At 39.5% G+C, this 23,594-nt stretch overlaps 1 protein-coding gene across 4 annotated transcripts in view; it reads left to right on the top strand.

The window, feature by feature from the left end:
- Positions 1 to 7,312: 7,312 nt before the first annotated feature.
- Positions 7,313 to 23,594, top strand: part of Cdadc1 (cytidine and dCMP deaminase domain containing 1) — a 31,508-nt gene continuing 15,226 nt past the window's right edge. For 2 of the 4 annotated variants that reach the window (XM_070003173.1, XM_070003174.1), the window contains exons 1-5: positions 7,313 to 7,514; positions 8,150 to 8,247; positions 14,043 to 14,117; positions 16,503 to 16,680; positions 20,151 to 20,720. In XM_070003173.1, the coding sequence (XP_069859274.1) occupies positions 7,433 to 7,514; positions 8,150 to 8,247; positions 14,043 to 14,117; positions 16,503 to 16,680; positions 20,151 to 20,720 (1,003 nt within the window). In that variant the 5' untranslated portion in view covers positions 7,313 to 7,432. Of the gene's footprint in view, positions 7,515 to 8,149; positions 8,248 to 14,042; positions 14,118 to 15,149; positions 15,246 to 16,502; positions 16,681 to 20,150; positions 20,721 to 23,594 lie in introns of all 4 variants that reach the window. The other 2 variants (XM_070003176.1, XM_070003175.1) reach the window with 2 other exon arrangements.

The following is a 23,594-nucleotide window of genomic DNA, read 5'->3' as shown; positions in this document are numbered from 1 at the left end:
AGACACCCACAGAGAGATGCTTATGGGCTGGGCCAGCATTGGCCTGCCACTTCTCTTTGTGGCTCACTGAGCTGGGATGACCTGGGATGAGCTGTTGCAGACTCTGCTCATGAGAGTTCCTCTCTGGAGTAGGCAGAAAAGTCACAGTGGAAAAGAAAACCTTACAGCTAACTGTTGAATATTGACAGGAAAAAAAGCAAAGACTTCCCTGAACTTTCTCATTCAAATTGTAGAAAACAGGTATTTTTGTCGTACTTTCCTGCAACCTAAGCACATCCCCAAGTAGAGGCCTCACTCTTACCTTTGCCATAGGTTCCCGAAGGGGCAGGGTCTGACACCCATCTTTCCCGCAGTTCCCTGCCTGGTAGACTGTGAAATATAGTGTGCCACTTTTTCTTTACAGGAAGAGTGGGCAAGAAAAGACTAGTGTATAACACATCACTTGTAGTATAAGTGATTAATGTGTTATGAAATTGTGTATATGTGTGTTGATACTGAGGCTTAAACTCAGGGTCTCATGCTCTCTGCTCTTGCTTGGCTTTTTTGCTCAAGACTGGTGCTTGAGTCACACCTCCACTTCTGGCTTTTTAGTGGTTAACTGAAGAGTCTCACTGACATTTCTGCTTAGGTTAGCTTTGCACCCTGATCCTCAGAGCTCACCCTCCTACATAGGATATCAGACATGAGCATGTATACATTGGTTGGTGTTTTTCTTGGTTCAGAAATTATATATTTTTTACTATGGATTATGGTCAAAATTTTTTGAAAAGTTGCTCTGAGGCCTACATTGTTCAGTCCAGCAGAGTAGCCCATTGTGCTGAGAACCGAGCTGGGTAGTCCCCAGTGACCTAGTCATGGGTCACTTAGGACAGCTGAGCTGTCCTCCGGGTGTCATGGAGACTATGCCTGGCCACTGTCTCTTCCCTGACGAGTCATATGCTGATGTTCCAGAAATTTTTCTCTAAGTCTTTTCACTTTTACAGGCCAGAATACAGTGTGTTATGTGAGCTGCCAGTATTGGGACATGGTTTGTATTTCATTCATTCACTTGGCAACTATTTACCAAGCAGCTGGTAAGTACCAGATGTATAGAACCAAATTACTAAAAAAAAAACTAATATATATTATGACATCAGAAGCAATCAACTTTTTTTTTTGTCAGTTGTGGAGCCTGAACTCTGGGCCTGGGTGCTGTCACTCAGGTCTTCAGCTCAAAGCTTGTGTTCTACCACTTTAGCCACAGTGCCACTTCTGGCTTTTCTGCTTATGTGGTGCTGAGGAATCAAACCCAGGGCCTCATGCATGCGAGGTAAGCACTCTACCACTGATCCACCTTGCCAGCCCCCAATCAACCTTTTAAAACACCTTTTGTTTGGAAAATGTAATTATGTCACTTTGACCATGATCTCAGCTCACAGGTTAACAATGCATGTACATCAGAGGAAGAGCAGATGTTGAGCCCCTTCTCTTTCCTGTAAGAAGATGTCACTTTCAAAGGTAATGTTCAATGAGCTATTATCACCTCTCTGAATCTAAGGGGTCCCAGGTCCATTTCTCAAAGATGCACATGAGCTACTTGTTGGTGATGTTTGAGAGTTTGAATCTGCCCTCTCCTGACCCCTTGTGCTAATGTCATAATAACACTTGCCAGTGCATGGGAGTTGTTTGTATTTAAGTGTTAATGCATAGGTCTAGAAGATTCAGAATGTCTTCAATTAAACATACACATGATACAATTTTTTCATTGTGAGTCTACTTTCTAAAGGTCCTGAGCTCCAAACATTAGAGTCCTGAATTAGGAGTAGCTGATTCCTCTTCTAACAGCACAAAAAAATCTGAGATAATGCTTGGGTGGCTAATGAAGGCCTTGTCATTTGCTCTATGCAAGAACCAGACTCTACCCACTGCTTTCTTAGGGAAAAATAAAAAACACTTTTAAAGAATACCAGGCCTGTACTCATTATCTTGCCCATGTAATTGTAACCCCTCTGTACAGTATTTTCACAGTAATAAAAAAAAAAAGAATACCAGGCCACTGTGTGATAGGGATAAAAAGTGTCAGAGCAGAACTGAGTGTGGACTGAGTGTGGACAGTCAGTCGGGGTGATTCACTGTGTAAGACCATTATCAGCAGCTGTTTAAAAATTAACACATTTAATAGAAGCAATAGCAATCTATAGTATTCGATCATAACAGGTTACTTTGGAGAAAATGACAACACTTTACAATTTTCTAGGGATGTAGAAAAGTTAACCCCAAACAATAATGCAATATAATTTCAAACATATTAGAATGATCAAACCCCAGAATGGTGACATATGCCAGGGGTTAGGGGACTTACAGCAAATCTCTGAACTATACTTTTAATTTTATAGAGATCCTAAAGTTGCTAAAAGTCTAAAAGATAATGCTGAAAAAAAATGAACCCCAAAGCTGTTATAATTGAATTTTCCTGAAGAAAATTATGCAGGCTGACTATTCTTTCCTCTCTGAGTCCTTAAGACTCCAAATACACTCTGGAGTAATCTCATTGCCACCACAGGAAGCCAAGTTATGACTTGAATGAGGAGCTTTCCCTGGAAGACAGCCACACTCATTTGCTTACCAATTGTCTGTGATGCTTTGCCCTAAGATAAAATAAAACAACAGAGACCAAATGGCCCCCCAAAGACCTGGGAGTCATGTTTCACCATTTGAATCTTCTTTATTTGTAATTTGGTGGCACTAGGGTTTGAACTTAGGGCCTTGAGAGCCCTACCACTTGAACCAGGCTCTCAGTTTTTTTTCAGATAGGATCTCAGGTTCCACAATCACCTTACTTAGGATTTCCATGTAGCTGGGATGACAGGTGTATACCACTGTGCCTAGATTTGCTTTGAGATAGAGGCTCATGAACTTTTTGCTCAGCCTAGCTTCAAACTGGGACCTCTGCCTTTTGAAGGGCTAGGATTACAGACATATGCCACACACCAATCTTGGAAGGTTTAGAACTTGCTGGGAAGCTGTAGTCCAGCCCAATGGATTGTGTGTATGTCCTGGCTCAGTAAGTCCAGAATAGGTCCTAAGATTCTTCGTTACTAACAAGTTCCTAAGTGATGCTGATGTTGCTGGTCCAAGGGCCTCATTTTTTCCACATATAAACAAGAGATAATAAAACTTTTATGTTTTAGGGCTACTGTATTGAAGCAATGTCCATATATATACATATGCATATATATATATATATATATATATATATATATATATATAAAACATATCCACACCTTCCAAGCTTTGTTTGAACAAGTCACTTACTTGAGTGAATTCCTATATGTAGAAGCAATAATGATAGCCAGCATATTTGTTGGAAAGTAAGTGAAATTATAGAAGGTCCCAGGGACAGCACCTGAACACAAATGCTTACTAATGTAAGATAGTATTATCATTATTACTATTGTTGTTACATAAGGTATATGGAAACATTAGATATTCCATCATTGCTAGCTCTCTATTTTTTCTATTATATCCTTGCCTTTATCTTTTTTTTTTTTTTTTTTTTGGTCAGTCAGGTGGCTTGAACTCTGGGCTTGGGTGCTATCCCTGCACTCTTCAGCTCAAGGCGAGCGCTCTACAGCTTGAGCCACAGCACCACTTTTGGTTTTCTGGTGGTTAATTGGAGATAAGAGTCTCACGGACTTTTCTGCCCAGGCTGGCTTTGAACGGTGATCCTCAGATCTCAGCCTCCTCAGCTAGGATTACAGGAGTGTGCACAGGTGCCTGGCCTTGCCTTTATCTTAATCCTTTGTGTTGTGTTCATTTCATCTCCATATATATATATATATATATATATATATATATATATATATATATATATATATATTTGTCTCACTGTGTAGCTCAGGCTGGCACTGAACTCACAGCCCTACTGATTCAACCTCTCCAGTGCTGTGATTACAGGTATTCATCCCCATGCCTGGCTCATCCTTCTATTTATTTTAATATGTCTAACTAGAGAATGTTGTTAGGGATATTTATTCAGAAATAACTGAACCCAGGTGACAGTCCAGAAGGGTACACACTCTTGAAGCTTGTATATTGACTGCTGCCTAGGCCCATCCACATCCATCCCTTCATGCAGCCTCGGGAAGGAGCAGGAACCTTGGTAAATAGGGGGACATGAGCTCACCCAGCCTCCCCACTTCTAAGCAGTGGCATCCCTAGGGCTCCCTGAACATTCTTACTCAGCAGCACATGAATCTCCATGGTACCAAGTGTTCTTTCTCAGGACAACATCGGGACAACATGTGGCAAACCTGAGCAACCAACATTTCTCTTATGCAACAACATCTTCCACTTCAAAGCAATCATGTCCTACAGGGCATCTGGATTTCATTTCAAGCCTCTGTCCCTCCTTGGGTAAAGCACTGCCAGGAACTGCTTCTGAGATTGTTTAGGAAATCTAAATTTCTGGATTCAGAGTGGTGTTTGGAACCACCTCTTTGCTTGGAATGACAATATTCAGGTTAATCTCCTGTCCCTATATATGGACTGGTATTAGTAGTCCCTGTCAGTCCTGTGGCCACCTATCTCCATTACACAGGCTCTAAGACACAGTCATTGGTCAGCGTGAGAACAAATTTGACTGTGGGTCATGTTTCTTATACAAGCCAAGTATGCAGCCTCTGTCAGACACCTCCAGTCTAACAGCAAAGAAGACTCAGCACTTTTGTGATCAACTACACAGAATACCAGCTTGTTTCATGGCAAGAGGATTCTATCCAAACAAGCTTACTCTTAGGACTAACATCCCCACCTATCTGGACCTAGAATAAAAGAAGTAGGGTCGGACTATCCTTAGAGAATAAACAAATGAATGAGTGAAGGAAGGGGACAATAGTGAATAATCTTGAGCAGCTATCCTTTGCCAGAAATTATGCTACTTGGAATCATTTAGTCTTCATGAAAAATTGTCACGAGCATCACTCCTTTTCTCTCTTCTTCCACCCCCCCTTCCTCTTTTCTTTCCTTTTTCCTACCTTCTGTTTTCTCTTTTTTCCTATCCCACTTTCAGGATACTCAACACCCACTCTTCCCTTGGTTCCCATTTAGGCAGAAGCTCTGACAGTGGCAGAAGGCTTGGGAAGCCCAGGGGCTTATTCACAGACACACGAAGTGAGAGGAAAAAAGGAGGAAGGACAGAGGCTGCTCCTTTACCTGCATCCCAGAAACAGTCCACAGGGACAAAGCAGCAAGAGTGTAATGTGAGTCAGAAATAAGCCATTGTGGGGCAGTCCTTGAGATTCATAGGTTGTTGAACACAACAACTGAGACCAAAATGACTTCACTGATAAGTGACTTGTGTGCTGAGCTTCTGCATTTTGGTTGTCTAGCCAACATCCAGGCCCACTTGATATAAAGACCTATTTATTTTAAAGCCATTTAATAGACTAATCTGGTGTGTGTGTGTGTGTGTGTGTGTGTGTGTGTGTGTGTGTGTGTGTGTGTGTGTGTTGTTCTTGGGGCATGAACTCAGGCCCTGGGAGTTGTCCCTAAGTGACTTGTGTGCTGAGCTTCTGCATTTCGGTTGTCTAGCCTACATCCAGGCCCACTTGATATAAAGACCTATTTATTTTAAAGCCATTTAGTAGACTAATCTGGTGTGTGTGTGTGTGTGTGTGTGTGTGTTGTACTTGGGGCATGAACTCAGGCCCTGGGAGTTGTCCCTGAGCTTTTTTTTGTTTGTTTTTTAGTTTTCTCCCAAGGCTAGCGCTCTCCTACTTGAGCTACAGCTCCACTTCAGCTTGTTGGTAGTTAAATGGAGACTAGTCTCACGGAGTTTGCTGTCCAGGCTGGTTTTGACCTATGATCACTGTTTCCCCCTCCTGAGTCGCTAGAATTATAGGCGTGAGCCTCGGGTGCCCGGTTCTGGTTCTCTTGATGGGCGAAAGACTTAGAGAAGCTTCTCTGAAGAAGAAAGAAGGATGGCCAATAGACACATGAAGAAATGTTCAAAATCCCTAGCCTTAAAAGAAATGCAAATCAAAACAACATTGAGATATCACCTCACTCCAGTTAGAACAGCAAAAATCAAGAACTCTAGCAACAACAGATGCTGGAGGGGATGTGGACAGAAAGGAACCTTACTTCATTGTTGGTGGGAATGTAAACTTGTTCAACCACTTTGGAAAGCAGTATGGAGGTTCCTCAAAAGACTTCACATAGATCTCCCCTATGATCCAGCAATCCCACTTTTGGGCATTTACCCAAATGTTTACAAACAAGACCACACTAAAGCTACCAGCACAACTATGTTTATTGCAGCATTATTTACCATAGCTAAGATATGGAACCAACCCAGATGCCCCTCAGTAGATGAATGGATCAAGAAAATGTGGTATATATACACAATGGAATTCTATGCCTCCATCAGAAAGAATGACATTTCCCCATTTGTTAGGAAATGGAAAGGTTTGGAAAAAATTATATTAAGTGAAGTAAGCCAGGCCCAAAGAAGCATAGGTCCCATGGTTTCCCTTATTTGCAATATCTAGTAGAGGTATGAGTCAAGCGGAAAAGGTCAGATAATGTGATGTTAGGAAAATGAACCCTTAAATGTGTATTTTAATGTTTTCGTTTCTTTCATGCATGTGTTTCTAACGCATTTATAAGATTATTTCTTTGTTGCTTTGTATGTCCCTCCCCCACAGTGTAACCCCCCGCTTTCACTATATTTGATGTCAGTATAACATGTGGAGGAGATGGGGACAAACAAGTCGTTTAAGGATTCAGGGGGACCTGTTGCAACAATGAGAAGTACAAAATGTCATGTCAAAACCAACTTTACAATGTCGGTGTGGGGGGGGGGAGGGGGGTATAATTGGGTGGGGGGAGGGGGGAGGCTGGGAAGGGAGGTGAAGGGTAAACAAAGGAGGAGGCTGCAATGCTTGGTAAGAAATGTATGCATTATCCTGCCCATGTAATTGTAGCCCCTCTGTACAGTATCTTCTCAAATAAAATAAAATAAAATTAAAAAAAAAAAAAAAAAGAAACTTCAACCGTGACGGATCCTGGACTCCATGAACAAAATTCTCAACCCAACAGCCTATCTCCTCACCGGTCTGCGCACCCTAGGACCTGCCCCAAGAAATCCTAAAGTGACCTTATTTCCGTCAAGGTCAAAGGAGGGAAACCAGTTAATACCAGCGGCCGGTGATCAATGGCTCAGTCGTCGCTCCAGAGCCGCAGCCAGCGCCGGCCACGCCCACGACGCCACGCCCGCCTCTGACGTCACGAGAAGCGCCCGGAAGCGGCCGTCCCGGTCGTGAGACGTCCTCTGTCTGCGCCCCGTTGGCGCTGGTCAGCTGCCGGGCGGAGGCTAGAGCATAGCCCGCTATCACAGGATCATGACTGACCGGGAGAGGCTTCCTGGGCAGCAGGGGCAGCGAGGCTTGGGATGAAAGAAGCTGGGCAGATGCAAAATCTGGAGAGCGCGGGGGCCGGGCGGTCAGTCAGCACCCAGACTGGCAGCATGACCGGTGAGTGTCCGGGACCTGCTTCCGCACCCGGCCGTTCTCTGGGCCCAGGGTGTCTCCCTCTCCTCCCATTCGCCTTTGCGTCGCTACCCCACGTCTCCGGGCGCGACCCTGGCTGCCCACCCTAGCATTTGAGGTTACGCCCTACCTTGTAGGTCGCGGAATCTAGAACTGGGATGGGGTGAGGGGAGCTAAAGACCCTGACCCCCCGCGTCGCGCTTTCACCTTGAATTCCAAACCAGCCTCACGTGACCTTTTTCTACAGGTCGACTGCTTTACAATTCCTTCCTCATCACAGACCCCCCCCCATCAAAAAAAAAAAAAGGGGCGTATTACATATCACATCAGGCTAGGATTTCCCCCAGCTTTGGATTGTTTCCCTAGCTGAGTGTATCCCATGATTATTATTATTAATTATTATTATTATTTTCTGTCGGGAGAAGTAAAAGAAAAAAGGCTTGGGAAGGGTCCTCAGAAGGTCGCTGACAGTGAGGTTGTAACCAAGCTGTGATTCTCTTGTCCCCTAATTTATTTTCCCTCTGTTCCCCTGCTATGGCTGGAGCTCGCAAGTGGCTTTGAGCTTAGTTTTTCTTTTCATCATCAGGGAAATTCTGAAGCGCTTGCCCTCTCTTTTGTAGGTCAAACACCAAGGCTTTCTAAAGTCAACCTTTTTACTCTGCTCAGTCTCTGGATGGAGCTCTTCCCAGGAGTAGAAGGCCAAAGGGAAAAATCTCAGGTATAATTTGTTTTCTTAGACAGTTTTACCCTTCAAAAAGAAACTAAGATTTGGCTTTGTTGCTCCAGTTGGCAGTTACACTTAAAACCAAACTTGGCAAGCCTTAAGATTCAAGAACTAGCCTTTATGGTCTAGCATGTAAAAGCCATCTAGGAATGTACAGTAAGAATAGTCACTGGGCACTGATGGCTCAGCCTAATCATCTCAGCTACTCAGGACTTTGATTTTTGAGGATCTTAGCTTGAATCTACCCCAAGCAAGAAAAAGTCAGTGAGACTTACCTCCATTTAACCACTCAAATAAAGCCAGAAGTGGAGCTATAGCTTAGATAGTAGCACAGGTCTACCAAGTCTTGAGTAATCTAACACCCAGGCCCTGAGTGCCCAGACTCTGAGTTCAAGACCCAGAACTAATACAATTTTTTTTTAAAGAATAATAATAAAAAATAGTATTGTAAGAAGATTTCACATATTTTCTTATTCCCTTCTAGCAACATGGTATTGGTTCTCATTCTTTTCCTCCATGACTAAGTATCAAGTTCTCACCATTTGGATTAGTAGTTTAATTAGTTTTATTAGGGGCCAAAGTCATACTATGGAAAATACCATTCTGAAAACACTTCAGAGGGGTAAAGGATTGCCCATTTTCACACTTTCCTTATGATCTTTTTTAAGGGTTAGGATTTTTTTTTTGAGACAGGATCTCTTTCAGCTCAGATAGGCCTCAAATTCGAAGCGTTCTTGCCTCCATTTCCCTAGTGAAGATTTTTAATTTTTTTTTATAACATTGTGATTGTCTTTTTTTGTACTAAAAGTTTGCTCTCCACTTTTTTTTACCCCAGAAAGACAAATTCTTAAGGCCCTACATTATTCTTAAGATGTCATTCATGCATACTCCTATTTTTTTTGTTTTGGGTGCTTTTTTTTCCCCTATGGTTTAGATTGTGCAGTTGGCACTGGAAATAAAAAGAAGTAAAGATAAGGCCCTTATTTTCTAATGGGGAGAAAAAAGCAGGTATTTAAATAATTAGTTCATATTTAGATAAATGGTAAAACCAAGTTAATAGAGAAGCTAACAGTGTTGAAGGCCAAGCTCTAAAGGAGAGGAGAAAGGAGGATTCACAGGGAAGGTAGGATTTGCACTGAGATGCTCCATGACTAAGCTTAGAGGGTGAAACAGTTTATAAACCTGCGTCCAAGGATGAAGTTGGGAGGAGGAATGAGATTACAAATAACTTTGAAAAATGGAAATAATTTCTTAAAAGACATTACATTTCTTGCAAAGGAGTTAGACTTATCCTGTATCAGGATTGCCTTTAGGGCTTGTAACAGTAAGCAGAGGAGCTCATCTTATGATAAAATGATACCTCTTTTATTACTTTTCTTTCCCAAACTTGATGTGGTATGCTTTAGTGAAACACTGAGGCCAGATGCTAATGGCTCACACCTGTAATTCTAGCTACTCTGGAGGTTGAGATCTGATGGTCACAGTTCAAAGCCAGCCCAGTCAGAAAAGAGCCTGGACTCTTTAACCACCAAAAAGCCAGAAATGGAAATGTGGATCAAATGGTAACCTGCCACTTGAGCAAAAAAACTAAGGCACAGCTCCTGGGCCTTTAGTTAAGTATCAGGACCAGCACATGCATGTACGCACACGCACACACATACACACACACACAGAAGCACAAAATGTTATATATTGGTATTCTCACTTTCTCAACACTCACCTAATACCCTCTTCCCACTTTATAGAGAAAACTGTATCCTGAGAAAATAACTGAGATAAAACTTTCAGTTAATATTTTGATTAGAAGTGCTAGTGAATTTCAGAGTTATAAAACCTCATTAGTAACAAGGTTTTATACACCTTTGCATCTTTTGTGTTTGTGTGTGCATTTGCATGTGTGTACATGTGTGTGTGCGCATGTGCCATTTCTGGAGCTTGAACTCTAGGCTTGCGTGCTGTTCCTTAGGTTTTTTGCTCAAGGCTGGCACCAAAAACTTGAGCTATAGCTTCACTGTAGGCATTTTTTTTTTGGTAAATTAGAAAAAAGTCTCAGAGACATTCCTTTACAGACACTCCTTTCCAGGATATGAAGTTTGTATTTCCAGTCTGTCAGTTCTCCATCTTTCCTGAATTCATGAATCTCAGTTTTCCTGCCATGTAAGTCCTTCATCTGACATGTACCAATGAAGTGTTTTCAGTGAGAGAAATTGGTTTCAGATATTTTATTTGGAATTTTGTTTAGAAGTTAATTCATCCATATCTACTTATATCTCTTAAAAGTTAAAACAGGCATAGAAATGAATTAAAAAGTATTCATACAAAACACAGTCCATGGTTTGGAATGACAGCCAACATGGAATTAGATTTAATGGGATATAGGAAAGATTGTTCCTCTTATTTCCTGATCTTACTCCCATGCAATCACTGCATTAGTGTTTTTTCCCAACTATAGTTCCACAGCCATGTCTCCACAGTCATCCAACCCTAGACCTACACTTGCATTTCTACACTTGGACTAGAGCATATTCCAGCCTGTGATCTTTTGAGTTAAATAGACTTTTGTATGTTAGTTTGAGAATTTAACTGACTTTTATTATAGAAAATGAATTTTAAATTGCACAAAAGCAAATTTGCCAAATACTTAGAACATCATTATCTGTAGGTTACCACATGGAATAAAGTTTAATTTCATTAGTTCTGATCTCTTGACCATTGCAAAGGAGCAAGGCCAATGATATTGTGGAAAGGCATACAAAACCATAATATGGTTTCCTTTTTATACCAAATAATATACTTACGTAATTTTACAGGTAGTTGTGATCATAACACATTGTGTGTATGTGTGTATGCGCAAGTGTGCATTGCTGGGGCTTGAATTCAGGGCCTCAAGCTTTCACTTGGCTGTTTTACTCAAATGCTCCTCCACTTGAGCTCCACTTGCAGCTTTTTGGTGGCTAATTGGAGATAAGAGTCTCATGGACTTTTCTGTCCCAGTTGGCTTTGAACTTCAATTCTTAGATCTCAGCCTCGAGTATATAGAAGTACAGGTATGAACCACAGTGTCCAGCTTGATCATAGTAATTTTGTATTTGACATTATTGTACTGTTCCAGAGTAGGTATGTTGATAACTTTTAATTAAACAATAGGAATACATGTGGAGTTCATATATGGTATATGTTTCCAATTGTGTTTATACTTAAAGAAGTACATTTCTTAAAACATTAGTTTTTCTTTTTGTGCTGGTCCTGGGGCTGAAATCAGGACCTGGGCACTATCCCTGAGGTTTTGTTTTGCTTGAGGTTAGCACTCTACCATTTGAGCCACAGCTCCATTTTCAGCTTTTTAGTGGTTGGAGATAATCTCCAGGCTGGCTTTGAACTGTGATCCTCAGATCTCATCCTCCTGAATAACTGGAATTATAGGCATGAGCCACTGGTACCCGGCTGATAATTACATTTAGTTTTCATAGGGTTGAGATCTACTAAGAATAAAAAATTTCCTTAATAATATTGTTTCACTTAAATTCTTTAGTTTTTAGGTGTTTTTTTTTTCTCTCTTGGGATCCTAGTTCTCAAACCCAGGGCCTTGAGCATGCTAGGCAAGTGCTCTACTACTAAACTACTTCCCTTCACACAAATTATTTATTCTGGAGAAGAGGAATAACAAAATGCTGAAATAAGGACACAGAATGACCCATTTCAACAATGATATTCACAAGACACTCTGTTGGAAATGAACTTTACAACTTGAAGGACTGAGTAGGGAAGGTGGGGGAAGGAAGGGTTAGCAGGAGAAAAGCAACTGAAGGGCTAACAATGCTTGACAAGAAATGTACTCATTACCTTACTCATGTAGCTGTAACCCCTCTGTACAGCAACATATGTTCCCCCAGGTAACCCCTGTCTACTCTTTTTGCCAAATTTGATATTGACTAGACATACTGTCTAACTTAAGGTTTTGGACAAATTTACTGATATTAGGCACATAGGAAGTAAGACCTTGTAAGTATCTTAAACAGTTCGCAGGAGTCTAACTGGCAGCTATGTTCAGAGCGCCAAGGGGTGGTTTCTATTGGGTTCTAGGCCATCTCCTGTTGCCCATCCTATTATATCAAGTCATTTAGTTCTGGGACCCTGTTTTATTTGATTAAGTAGATATCCTGGTTTTTACTTTAAACTGCCAGATAATGACTTAAAAATTTGCCTTTAGACATCACCCACTGCCAAAGCTACTTCTACATTATTATTAACATTTGCCATATGTGAACTAGCATAGAATCATAAATGTTATCTAAATTAAATGATGTGCAAATGTTCATAGATTTCTGTATAGACCTATGTATATACCTACATATCAATACATATATCTATAAAATTGTCTGTATATGTTTAGACAAAAAGTTTGAGAGAATAAAAATTTGAGCCCAGTGATCTGATGAAAAAAATATTCTGCTTTTGCTAAACAAAGTATTCACAGATGATGCAAGATAAAATCTGATAGGTATATGTATTAGAAGTACTGTTTATGACACTTTCACTAGCCTTTTATCTGTTCAAAAGTATTTTTATGAGTTACTAAAAGCAGTTTATGAGTACAATTTATCTTGATCAATGTCACCCCTTTCGATATTCTCACCTATCCCTCCCCTACCCATTCCTTACCTCACTCTTCTTTTTTTTTTTTTTTTTTTGTCGGTTGTGGGGCTTGAACTCTGGGCCTGGGCGTTGTCCCTCGGCTCTTCAGCTCAAGGCGAGCGCTCTACCACTTGAGCTACAGCACCACTTCCGGTTTTCTGGTCGTTTATTGGAGATAGGAGTCTCATGGTCTCTCCTGCCAGGGCTGGCTTTGAACCGCGATCCTCAGATCTCAGCCTTCTGAGTAGCTAGGATTACAGGCGTGAGCCACCAGCGCCTGGCTCATACCTCACTCTTCTTAATTTTCGTATCTTCATAATTTTCATTTTGAGATCCTTATTGAGATCACTTAATTCTGGACTCCACCTTTTTCACTTAACATAAGAAAACAAAGACTGAAAAGAAAAAAGAAGCTTATCACAAATATTGGAACAGCAGTTTGAAGAATAGGAAGTAATTTTGTAGCCTGGCTACAACTCCTGGCTCTGGCTCTTACTGGTTGTGTAACTTTGAGTGAGTCATTTAATCTTTTTAAGTTAGCTTCCTTATCTAATTCATACCATGTGGTTCCTTCCCCACCTTCACCTCCAAGTTCTGGGGTCAAATTCAGGGCCCCATATGTATTAAGCAACCTTCTACTTATGAGCTATATCACCAGATGATTTCATGAAGTTTTTGTAAACAATGAGTAAACTAATATTTTAAATCTCTTGGGCCTGGCATGTGCTATGTATTATGTGGATTTTTTTCTATTATTTAATAAATGTCTTGTCAGTTGCATTGATGAACCTGTACTTTTATAATTGGATATTTAAATTTTTATTTTTATGAGTTTTTTTCTTTTTTTTTTTGGTCAGTTATAGGGCATGAACTCTGGACCTGGATGTTGTCCCTGAGCTCTTCAGCTTAAGGCAAATGCTCTACCACCTGAGCCACAGCGCCACTTCCAGTCTTTTGGTAGTTAATTGGAGATAAGTCTTACAAACTTTCCTGCTCAGGCTGGCTTTGAACCACGATCCTCAGATTTTAGCCTCCTGAGTAGTTAGGATTATATGTATGAGCCACCAGTGCCCGGTTTTTGACAGCTTTTAAGTACAGAAATGTGGAACTAATTATATTAATAATTTTTTCCTTTATTCTTATTTTTTCATTAGAAAAATGAAGAGGAAAAGCGTGGACCTTTGGGAGATAATGAAGAGGTGAATAGAGTATCTGCTGATAAAAAACAGGTGATTTATAATGAAAAGAAAGACATACATAATATTTAACAAAACAAAAAGAATAGTATGAAATAGTATAAAAGACCTTTTAACACTCACATCCTTCATTCCTATTTCTAAGGAGTTTCTTCTCCTTTAAGTCTTTTGTCCATTTCCAAGCCTGTGTGTCTCTTGTTTGCTTATTTTAACAAATGAGATAATTCTTTGATGTTTTCCTACTTCTTGCTTAAAAATTTTTTTCTAGTACAACTCTTGACACCTTAATTAGGTGTGTTGAAAAACACCTTTGCATGGTTCTGTCACATGAGTACACAACTTGGCAGATATGGCAAGACTACTAGACCCTAAACTGGGCCATTACTGAAGGGTTGTTTGTAGAAAGCAACTTGGAAGATTGAGGGTGAGATAATGTCTCCCTCTGGGAGACTGGTTGGCTTATAAATATACTGCTATAAAACGCTGTCTGTGTCCAGTCATCCATGTGAGCCCAGCTACATTACCTCCCATGGGACATAAGGACAGGAAACTATCACACACATGATGTGTTTACTACTGTGCTATGCATAAGAAAGTTCATCATCTCTGACTCAGGAGTTTCATGTCTTCTGCTAGTATCCATGAAATGGTAACAGGCTAACAACATATTGGTTGGTAAGTAAGATAAAAGCAAAGGTCAGACCTAGAAGATAAACTTTGTTGTGATAATATGTCACATTTCCTTATTACCTTTATCTTTTGAGTTTTTCATAGACTATAATTCTTTGGGTGTGAAATAGAAAGTAAATATATTTTGAAAAGAGTTACCTTGATGATGCTCCTGTGTACCTTTTCAATGAGATTTCCTTATTAGTTCTAAGAGTAAGTCTCTAAAATGTTCAGCAAGAATATGGAAATAATTTGCCTCAGAATATTTTGATGTTTTCATTGTGAGAAACACAAAGGAAAAAAATAGTGCATCACCATTTAAGTAAGTATACTAGTTCTTATACAAAACAGACTGTCCTCTTTTGCCCATGTTTTAATGTACAACTCTGTGACTAGGATTACATAGACGACTTGCCAAGATGTTAGTGAAGTGCAGCAAAATCAAGATCCAGAGCAGTGGTTCACTGAAAAGATTGTCTTCTGGGAGTTGCAGTAAGTGGAAGAAACAACACAGAATGCAACTTAGTCTTTTTTATTTAATTTTAAGTTTGGGATGGAAAAAAAGTCTTTCTCCAAACTTGATCTCAAACTTGATATTTTAGTCAAAGCAAAATGAAAATTATATTTGCTTTCTTTCTTTTTTTTTTTTTGGAGGGAGGGAGTACTGGTACTGGGTTTTGAACTCAGGGCCTGGATGCTGTCCCATAGCTTTTACTCTCAAGGCTGGTGCTCTACAGCGTGAGCCTCAGCTTCACTTCTGTCTTTTTGGTGATTAATTGGAGATAAAAATCTCTTGGACTTTCCTGTGTATAGGATAGCTTCAAACCATAATCTTCAGATTTCAACCTCCTGAGTGGCTAAGATTACAGACATGAGCCACTAGCCCCAGGCATACTTTAGTCTGTTTCATCTAACATTAATATCATTATACCAGCTCTTTTAAATTAATATTTCTATAAGTCACTATACTTCAAGTTCAAGGTATCAGAAAGCCTTTACTCAAAGATATCCTGGAGCACTCTTTAGCGCCTCAGGCAGCGTCCAGTCTGCAGTGCTTAACTTGGGGCAGACCAGTCCTTCCTGGAATATTTCAGAGGAGCTTACTGCCCCAGCTTGAGTTCTTTCGTCCTGTCTATACCTGAGGATATTTTTTTCCCTTTTTGCTTCTGAAACTTACTTACATATTCATAGTAGGGGGGACTTAATTATATTAGTCTAGACTGCCATATATTGCTGAAAATTGTACATCCAGTGTTTAGAAGGATGCTGAGAGTAGGTTTTATTGTAGTCAGTTTAAAAAAATATTTTCAAGTCAGATATCAGAGTACATAGCTACAATCCCAAACACTTAAAGAGGCTGAAGCAGGAAAATTGCAAGTTCAGGGCCAGCCTGGACTGCACAGCAAGTCCAAGGCCAGAGTAGGATGTATTAGTTTTAGAATTTAAGATGATCTCTGCTTTCATTCTGCCTTTCATCCTCTGTAGATCTTTCAGAAAGCCATTTCAGACTAGCTTGACTCTTGCCCTTTATTAAAATGTGTTCATTTTTTTCTAATTCAGTGATAATTATCTACTTAATTGATTTGTAGGGCTTTGGTTTTGAAAATTTCTGTTTTAAAGTCAACATGAAACTTTGAGAAATTTCTTTCCAAGCTAAAGAGAAATCTACTTTTGTACAGCTTTCATTTTATGAATACATATAATTATGGGATTTTATAATTAATAACGTTATTTTGTATTTTAACCTAGGTGAAGAAAACTGGTCTTGTGGTGGTGAAAAACATGAAAATTGTTGGTCTGCATTGTTCTAGTGAAGACTTACATGCTGGGCAAATTGCTCTTATCAAACATGGGTCAGCGCTGAAAAACTGTGATCTTTATTTTTCCAGAAAACCATGTTCTGCTTGTTTGAAGATGATTGTAAATGGTAAGTGCAGCTAAGGCTTTGTTGGAACTTAGAAGATTTATCTGAGAGCAAACAGGAACAAACTGCCTAAATTCTACAGAGATGATTTGAAGAATGTTTGACACCTTGTAAGAGTGGGTTGTGGTCTCAGCTCTGTCTGCTAATTAGCTATGATCCTCAGTAAATTATAGACTAATACCAGATCACAAAGAAACTCCAACTTTCTAGAGATTTCATATTCCAGACATAGCCTCTCAAACAGTATAACATAGGTATTTCTGAATAGGCTATTAACATTTTTATACTTTATTTTTTATTGTCTTTATTGTACAAAGGGGACAATTTTTGAGTAGGTTGAAGAAGACTCATTTTATTGTTCAAATAGGGACAAATGAGAGATTAGCAGTTTTATTAGTTGTATTAGACAGGCTATAAAATAGGTTATAGACAATGACATTGATACAGAAGGAAAGCATGTGAAAAACCGAACATTGATTGACTGATCTGAAGAATGAATAAAAGACAGCTGCCTGGGCTGAGAGCAGAGTTTGTAACTTGCCTCAGGACCAAAATTAGGATGGTGAGGAGTGAGGTGACTGAGTGCTACTTGATGTATGTAGACACTGCCAGAGGGAGAAGGAAGTATAGAAAGTCAGAAGGAGCCCACAATGGAAATGTGTTCTTTTTGGTATTAGCTAAGCATATAAAGAATATTACTGTGCTAGATTAGGCTTACATATCATTTAGTTATCTTGAGCAAGGGGCATGATTGATCCTATGCTGCAGCTGAATTACTGTATTTAAAGTCAATTAAACAGACTTAACAAAATGGTTCTCAAAGTGTAGACTTAACAAAATGGTTCTCAAAGTGTGGTCACTTTGGTCACTGTGTCACTGTGTCACTGTGGTCAATCATATTTGCACAGTAGTACTAAATGCACACTAGTGGTACCCAAAACAGTTGTGAGGGAAGCCACCAGTGCTGTGGCCTGAAACAGGGCAGTGATACCAGATCTTACTGCTAGGCCTTGTGTTCCTCATGCATTCCCAGTAAGAAAGAAACCAATTTCATACAAGAATGTGTTGATAAAACAGTGAAGAACATTGATGGAATCAACTACTAACCCTAGGGGAACATCTTTTTAGTATTTTGTGTGCATAAAAAGAGGTATCCATAAAGCACTTTGTTAACAAAAAAACTTCATTAATAGCCAGGTACAGGAAGTTCACACCTGTAATCCTAGCTATTCAAGAGGCTGAGATCTGAGGATCAAAGTTTGAAGCCAGCTTGGGCAGGAAAGTTCCTGAGACTCTTATCTCCAGTTAACCATCCAGGCCCTGAGTTCAAGCCCCATGACCAACAGAAAAAAAAATCATTTCTGGAAGAGTTGGGGCTGTGTAGCTCAGTGGTATTTGAGACCCTCCCCAACGAGATTTTAGGTTCAGTTCTTAGCAACATGCACACACACATACCCATATATTAAAAACTGATTATTAACCTTTATTTTGTCACATTTATTGAAAAATGTTTTCTTAGCCTAGTGCTAGTGGCTTAGCTCTGTAAACCCTAACTACTTAGAAGGCTAAGATCTAAGGATTGTAGTTCAAAGCCAGCTCTGGCAGGAAAGTCCTTGAGACTCTTATGTCCAGTTAACCACCAGAAAACTGTGCTTAAAGTGGTAGAATGCTAGCCTTGAGCAAAAGAGCTCAGGGACAGCACCCAGGCCCTGACAGCTCATAACTGAAAGCAACAACAACAACAACAAAAGGAAGGAAGGAAGGAAAGAAGGGAGGGAGGTTGGGAGAGAGGGACGGAAAGGAGGAAAGAAAAAAAAGGAAGGAAGGAAGGAAGGAAAAGGTTTTCTTTCATGTGTTGTTTTTTAGTGGAGTGGGCTTAAAAAAACTATTCCCTTTGTTCACCATGAACAAAGAATGTAAGAATTTTTCCATGTTATAAATTCTTTGTGGAAGTTTTGGTAATAATGAGGCACACTACGGTTCATTTAACTATTTCCCTATATTGGTCATCTAAAATTGTCTTTTTCATATTTTGAGGAATGATGCATGCTAAAGATACATACATGATTTTTTTTCTCTTCTCACCTTAGTATATTTTGTTAGGATGCTTATCAGAAGAATTCTGAGAGACAGGAACGTTTTAATTTTATTAGTTTGTGCTGGAACTGGGGCTTGAACTCATATCTCATGCTTTCACTTAGCTGTTTTCACTCAAGGCTGGTATTCTGCTTGTGTTTCTAGCCTTTTGCTGATTAGAGGTGAGAGTTTCTTGGATTTTTCTGCCTAGGCTGACTTGGAACTGGGATCCCAGATCACATCCTCCTGAGTTGGCTGTGGTTGTAGGAGTGAGCCACTGTTGCTCAGTGAAGCATGAACATTTAAAAATGCCTAGATTCGTTTCAGACACAAAACTAAACGTTATCAGGTTTCAGCTGTAGCATGATTTTTATTTTTGTTGTTGCTTTTCCTTTTTTTTTTTTGCTGGTACCCAGGTTTGAACTCAGGACCTGGCACTTGGTCAACTTGCTTGCTCAGATAGTGTTCTTGAGCCATTCTTCGTGTGTGTGTGTGTGTGTGTGTGTGTGTGTGTGTGTGTGTGTGTGTGTGTGTGTGTGTGTTTTGCTGGCTGTTTTGGAGATGGAGTATCTTGAACTTTTCTGTCTGGGCTATCAACTTGCTTGCTCAGATAGTGTTCTTGAGCCATTCTTCGTGTGTGTGTGTGTGTGTGTGTGTGTGTGTGTGTGTGTGTGTGTGTGTGTGTGTGTGTGTGTGTGTGTGTGTGTGTGTGTGTGTGTGTGTGTGTGTGTGTGTGTGTGTGTTTTGCTGGCTGTTTTGGAGATGGAGTATCTTGAACTTTTCTGTCTGGGCTATCTTTGAACTGCAATCATCTGTTTTATAGCTGCCTCAGTAGCTAGGATTACAAGTGTGAGCCACTAGTGCCTGGCTTGATTGTAGCCTTTTTAAAGGCAGCTGTGGTGCCATGGAGTCCCAGAGCTGAAATGTGGTACCACACTTGGCAGCATCAGCAATTTTGCAGATGCCTTCCATCCTGGGTTCTCTTAAACAGCGTGCTTAATTTTTTTCTTGAAAATGCCAGAAAGTATTTCATGTCTTCCAGGCCATATTGGTATCTGTGAAGCTATATTCACTCGTCCATGCAAAGGCAGCCAAAGACTATGTAAATGAATTAGGGTGGTGTTCCAATGAATTTTTATTTCTCATAATTTCATGTTATCTGAAATACTCTTGATTTTTGTCAGTTAATTAAAGATGTAAAAATGGTATTTAACCTGTGAGCTCTATAAAAACTAGCAATGGGTGGGCTTTGGGTAGATAATTATTTGCCATTCCTCAGTTTATAAGGTAAGGGGTTTAGTATAGACATTTATTATATGGGAGCCTCTTGATCTACTGCAGTAACACAGAATTATCAGCATGTGTCAGGTAATACCTTTCATGTTTTTGTGTTTCAGCTGGAGTTAACCGGATTTCTTATTGGCCTGCTGATCCAGAAATAAGTTTGCTTAGTGAAGCATCTAGTTCTGAAGATGCAAAATTAGATGCGAAAGCTGTGGAAAGACTGAAGTCTAACAGTCGGGCCCATGTGTGTGTCTTACTCCAACCTTTAGTGTGTTGTATGGTGCAGTTTGTAGAGGAGACTTCTTACAAATGTGACTTTATTCAAAAAATTACAAAAACAATGCCAGATGCTAACATTGACTTTTATTCTGAATGTAAACAAGAAAGAATAAAAGAATATGAAATGGTATTTTTGGTTTCAAGTGAAGAAATGCATAAGCAAATTCTGATGACTATAGGTCTGGAGAACCTCTGTGAAAACCCATACTTTAGCAATCTAAGGCAAACCATGAAAGACCTTATCCTACTTTTGGCCACAGTAGCTTCCAGTGTGCCCAACTTTAAACACTTCGGATTTTACTGTAGCAATCCAGAACAGATTAATGAAACTCGCAATCGAAGTTTGCCACAAGAAATTGCAAGGCACTGCATGGTTCAGGCCAGGTTATTGGCGTATCGAACTGGTGAGTTAAATGCTTACTTCATAAATGGGGCTGTGGGTTGGGTTGTTTGTTAAGTACTCATCTGTGGTAGAGTTCTTTTCCTCTTAGATATGAAAGTTTTGCTGTTGACTCAGTGTAGAGAAACTATAAAACCTGGATGTAGACAACTCTGTGGAGCAGTTTTGGGATTCCTTGTGGCCTACATTCAACACTGCAGTTACAAATCAGAACTGGATGATGTAATTCCTTCTTTCTGCTTCTTGCATTTATGGCTTTACTGTTCATTGACACCTCCAGTAAAGATGGGACAAAAAGAAAAATCATTTTTTGACATTTTATATGGATTCAATATTTAATAAAAACATTTCTAAAGCTACAAAATTAAAAATATGAATAACAGAATCAAGATAAAAGCATGTTAGTTACTGCAGGTTCTCCTAATTGCTTATATGTCTTCAGCAAATTGAATGGCACCTCTTTTACTTTAAGTTGTGTATTGTATGTAGAAAAGGAAAATAGGCCTTGGGAATATTCTTTATTGTCAAAAAACATAGCATCTATATTTCTAGTTATGGAACAGTATTTTCATACCTTATCACCTGTAATATTTATCAAAGTAGAATTATCACATTTTGAAATAAGTAGAAGTCACTTTGAAAAAAGTAAGGGAGATGCAGGCAGAGACCGTAGAATTGTAGGATTTATAGAAGGAGTTTTATAGGAAGGATTTTTATATAAAAAGTTTTAAATTAACCCAGTAAGGAAGGAGAAGAGAGAAAAGGTCCACAAATATGCTATTTGTCAATATTCTTAAAAAAAAGATCACAGGTCAAAGTGAATTCAGTAGAATGGAAGATTTCAATTGACAGGGTATCAAAATCACCATGGAAACCTTAATAGAAAGTACTGATGGTTAAACCCCACCATCCAAACACATCCCTAACCAAGTGTGCCCTGGAACTACGGGGTACTCTGATCTTTATCAGAATCAATTATCACTCCATTCCTATTAATGAACTTGATTCCATAGACATGTTATATAACCCCACACAACAGTCAGACTTAATGAAGTTAATCTTATATCTTAGGTTTTCTATTCATCTCTTTGCCAATATCATGTTTATAAAAATCTTTCTGGAAAAATGGACCCTGTTACAGCTATAATTCACTATTTCTCCTTCACTAGTTAGAATTCAGCAGAGTCCTGCCTGCATTCCAGAATGTAAATCTGGTACTTTACTTGATCTCTTGTTTCTGGTAGAACTTCATTCCACCATCTGATTGCAGTGTTTAGAGACATATTATGTATGAGATGAACTTGCATGTATATTATTAGATACTCTACTGTGTAGTTACAGTATTACAGATTTACCCACTGTTATTATGCAGAGTTTTTTTTTGTTTTTTTGTTTTGTCAATCATGGGGCCTGAACTCTAGGCCTGGGCGCTGTCCCTCAGCTCTTCAGCTCAAGGCTAGCACTCTACCACTTGAGCCACAGTGCTACTTCAGCTTTTTCTGCTTATGTGGTGCTGAGGAATCGAACCCAGGGCCTCTTGCATGCAAGGCAAGCACTCTACCACTGAGCCACCTTCCCAGCCCCTTATGCAGAGTTTTATATATAAAACTATGTTTATATAGTTGATGGGCAAGTTAAAAGATTTTTCAAGGGTACTTTTTCTTTTCTTTTCTTTTTTTGTCAGTCATGAGGCTCGAACTCAGGGCCTGGGTACTCTCCCTGAGCTTTTTTGTTCAAGGCTAGGCCTCTACCACTTTGAGCCACAGTGCCACTCCCCATTTTCTGGTGGTTAATTGGAGATAAGAGTCTCACAAACTTTTCCTGCCCAGGCTGGCTTCAAACTTTGATCCTCAGATCTCAGCTTCCTGAGTAGCTAGGATTACAGGTACCACCAGTACCCATCTCAAGGGTGCTTTCTCATTCCCCCTCTCCTCCACAAACTCAAATTCCTGAGTAGGATATAACTCAATTGCCACACATCCTCAACTCTTCCAGGCAAGAGACTATGGCTTATTTTTTCTTTAGCACCAAACAGTATGTGCTGAATGGATAAAAGAAGCCTTTTTTTTACATTCAAATATAAATAGTTCACAGTACTTAATCTAAAATCACTGGGTTAGGTAAAAAGATTAAAATTTTTTCAAATTTTAAAAAAGTTGATATGATAGCTATATTGTTACATAGCATGTCCACTAAAGTTTAGGACTGTACTTGCTAGTCGTATACATTATGGAGCAAAACAAATACTTGTAGAGGAAGAACCATTAGGCATCTCCACTATTTATTTGTGAATACTGGAATCTAACCCATGGCCATGTGCATGTTAGAAGGGTACTCTACCACTGAGCTGTACCCATTGTCTTCATGTAGAAAATTTACTGTTGCACTTGGGTTCATTTCTGTTTTTCAGTCTTTTCAATTTATCTCTATACCTATGTGAAACCAGGTTGTTAGAATTACAGAGACTATCAAAGTTTTAAATGCCAAAAAGTAAAGTCCATGAATAATAACTTGGGTCAAGTTTAGCCATAAAATAAGTACATCAAACTGTTGGAAAAACTTGATATAAAGGCTTCAGATAGAATTCTGGACCTGTAATTCTTCATTGATGATCAATTCTAATGTCAGCTTATTGAATGCTGTACTCTACATGTCAGACACTGAGCTAGGTGATTTATGTGGCTGGAGACCAGCCACACAGGTGAAGATCCTTATGATATAATGTGCTTCCACTTGCTCAACCTTTTATTTCCAAATACTTAGTTTGCTTTGAAAAATTTATTTTTCCCTAATTTATAGATAAAGATTTCATTAAACCATTATGTTGAAATGTGTGTGTATGTGTTGAGAGTGATGTCACATATTTTTAATACCAGCA

The sequence above is a fragment of the Dipodomys merriami genome, unplaced genomic scaffold, assembly GCF_024711535.1.
Source record: "Dipodomys merriami isolate MVZ:Mamm:240054 unplaced genomic scaffold, mDipMer1.0.p SCAF_6, whole genome shotgun sequence".
Lineage (NCBI taxonomy): Eukaryota > Metazoa > Chordata > Mammalia > Rodentia > Heteromyidae > Dipodomys > Dipodomys merriami.
Note: the sequence above shows the minus strand (reverse complement) of the source record. Positions and strands in the feature narration are given on the sequence as shown.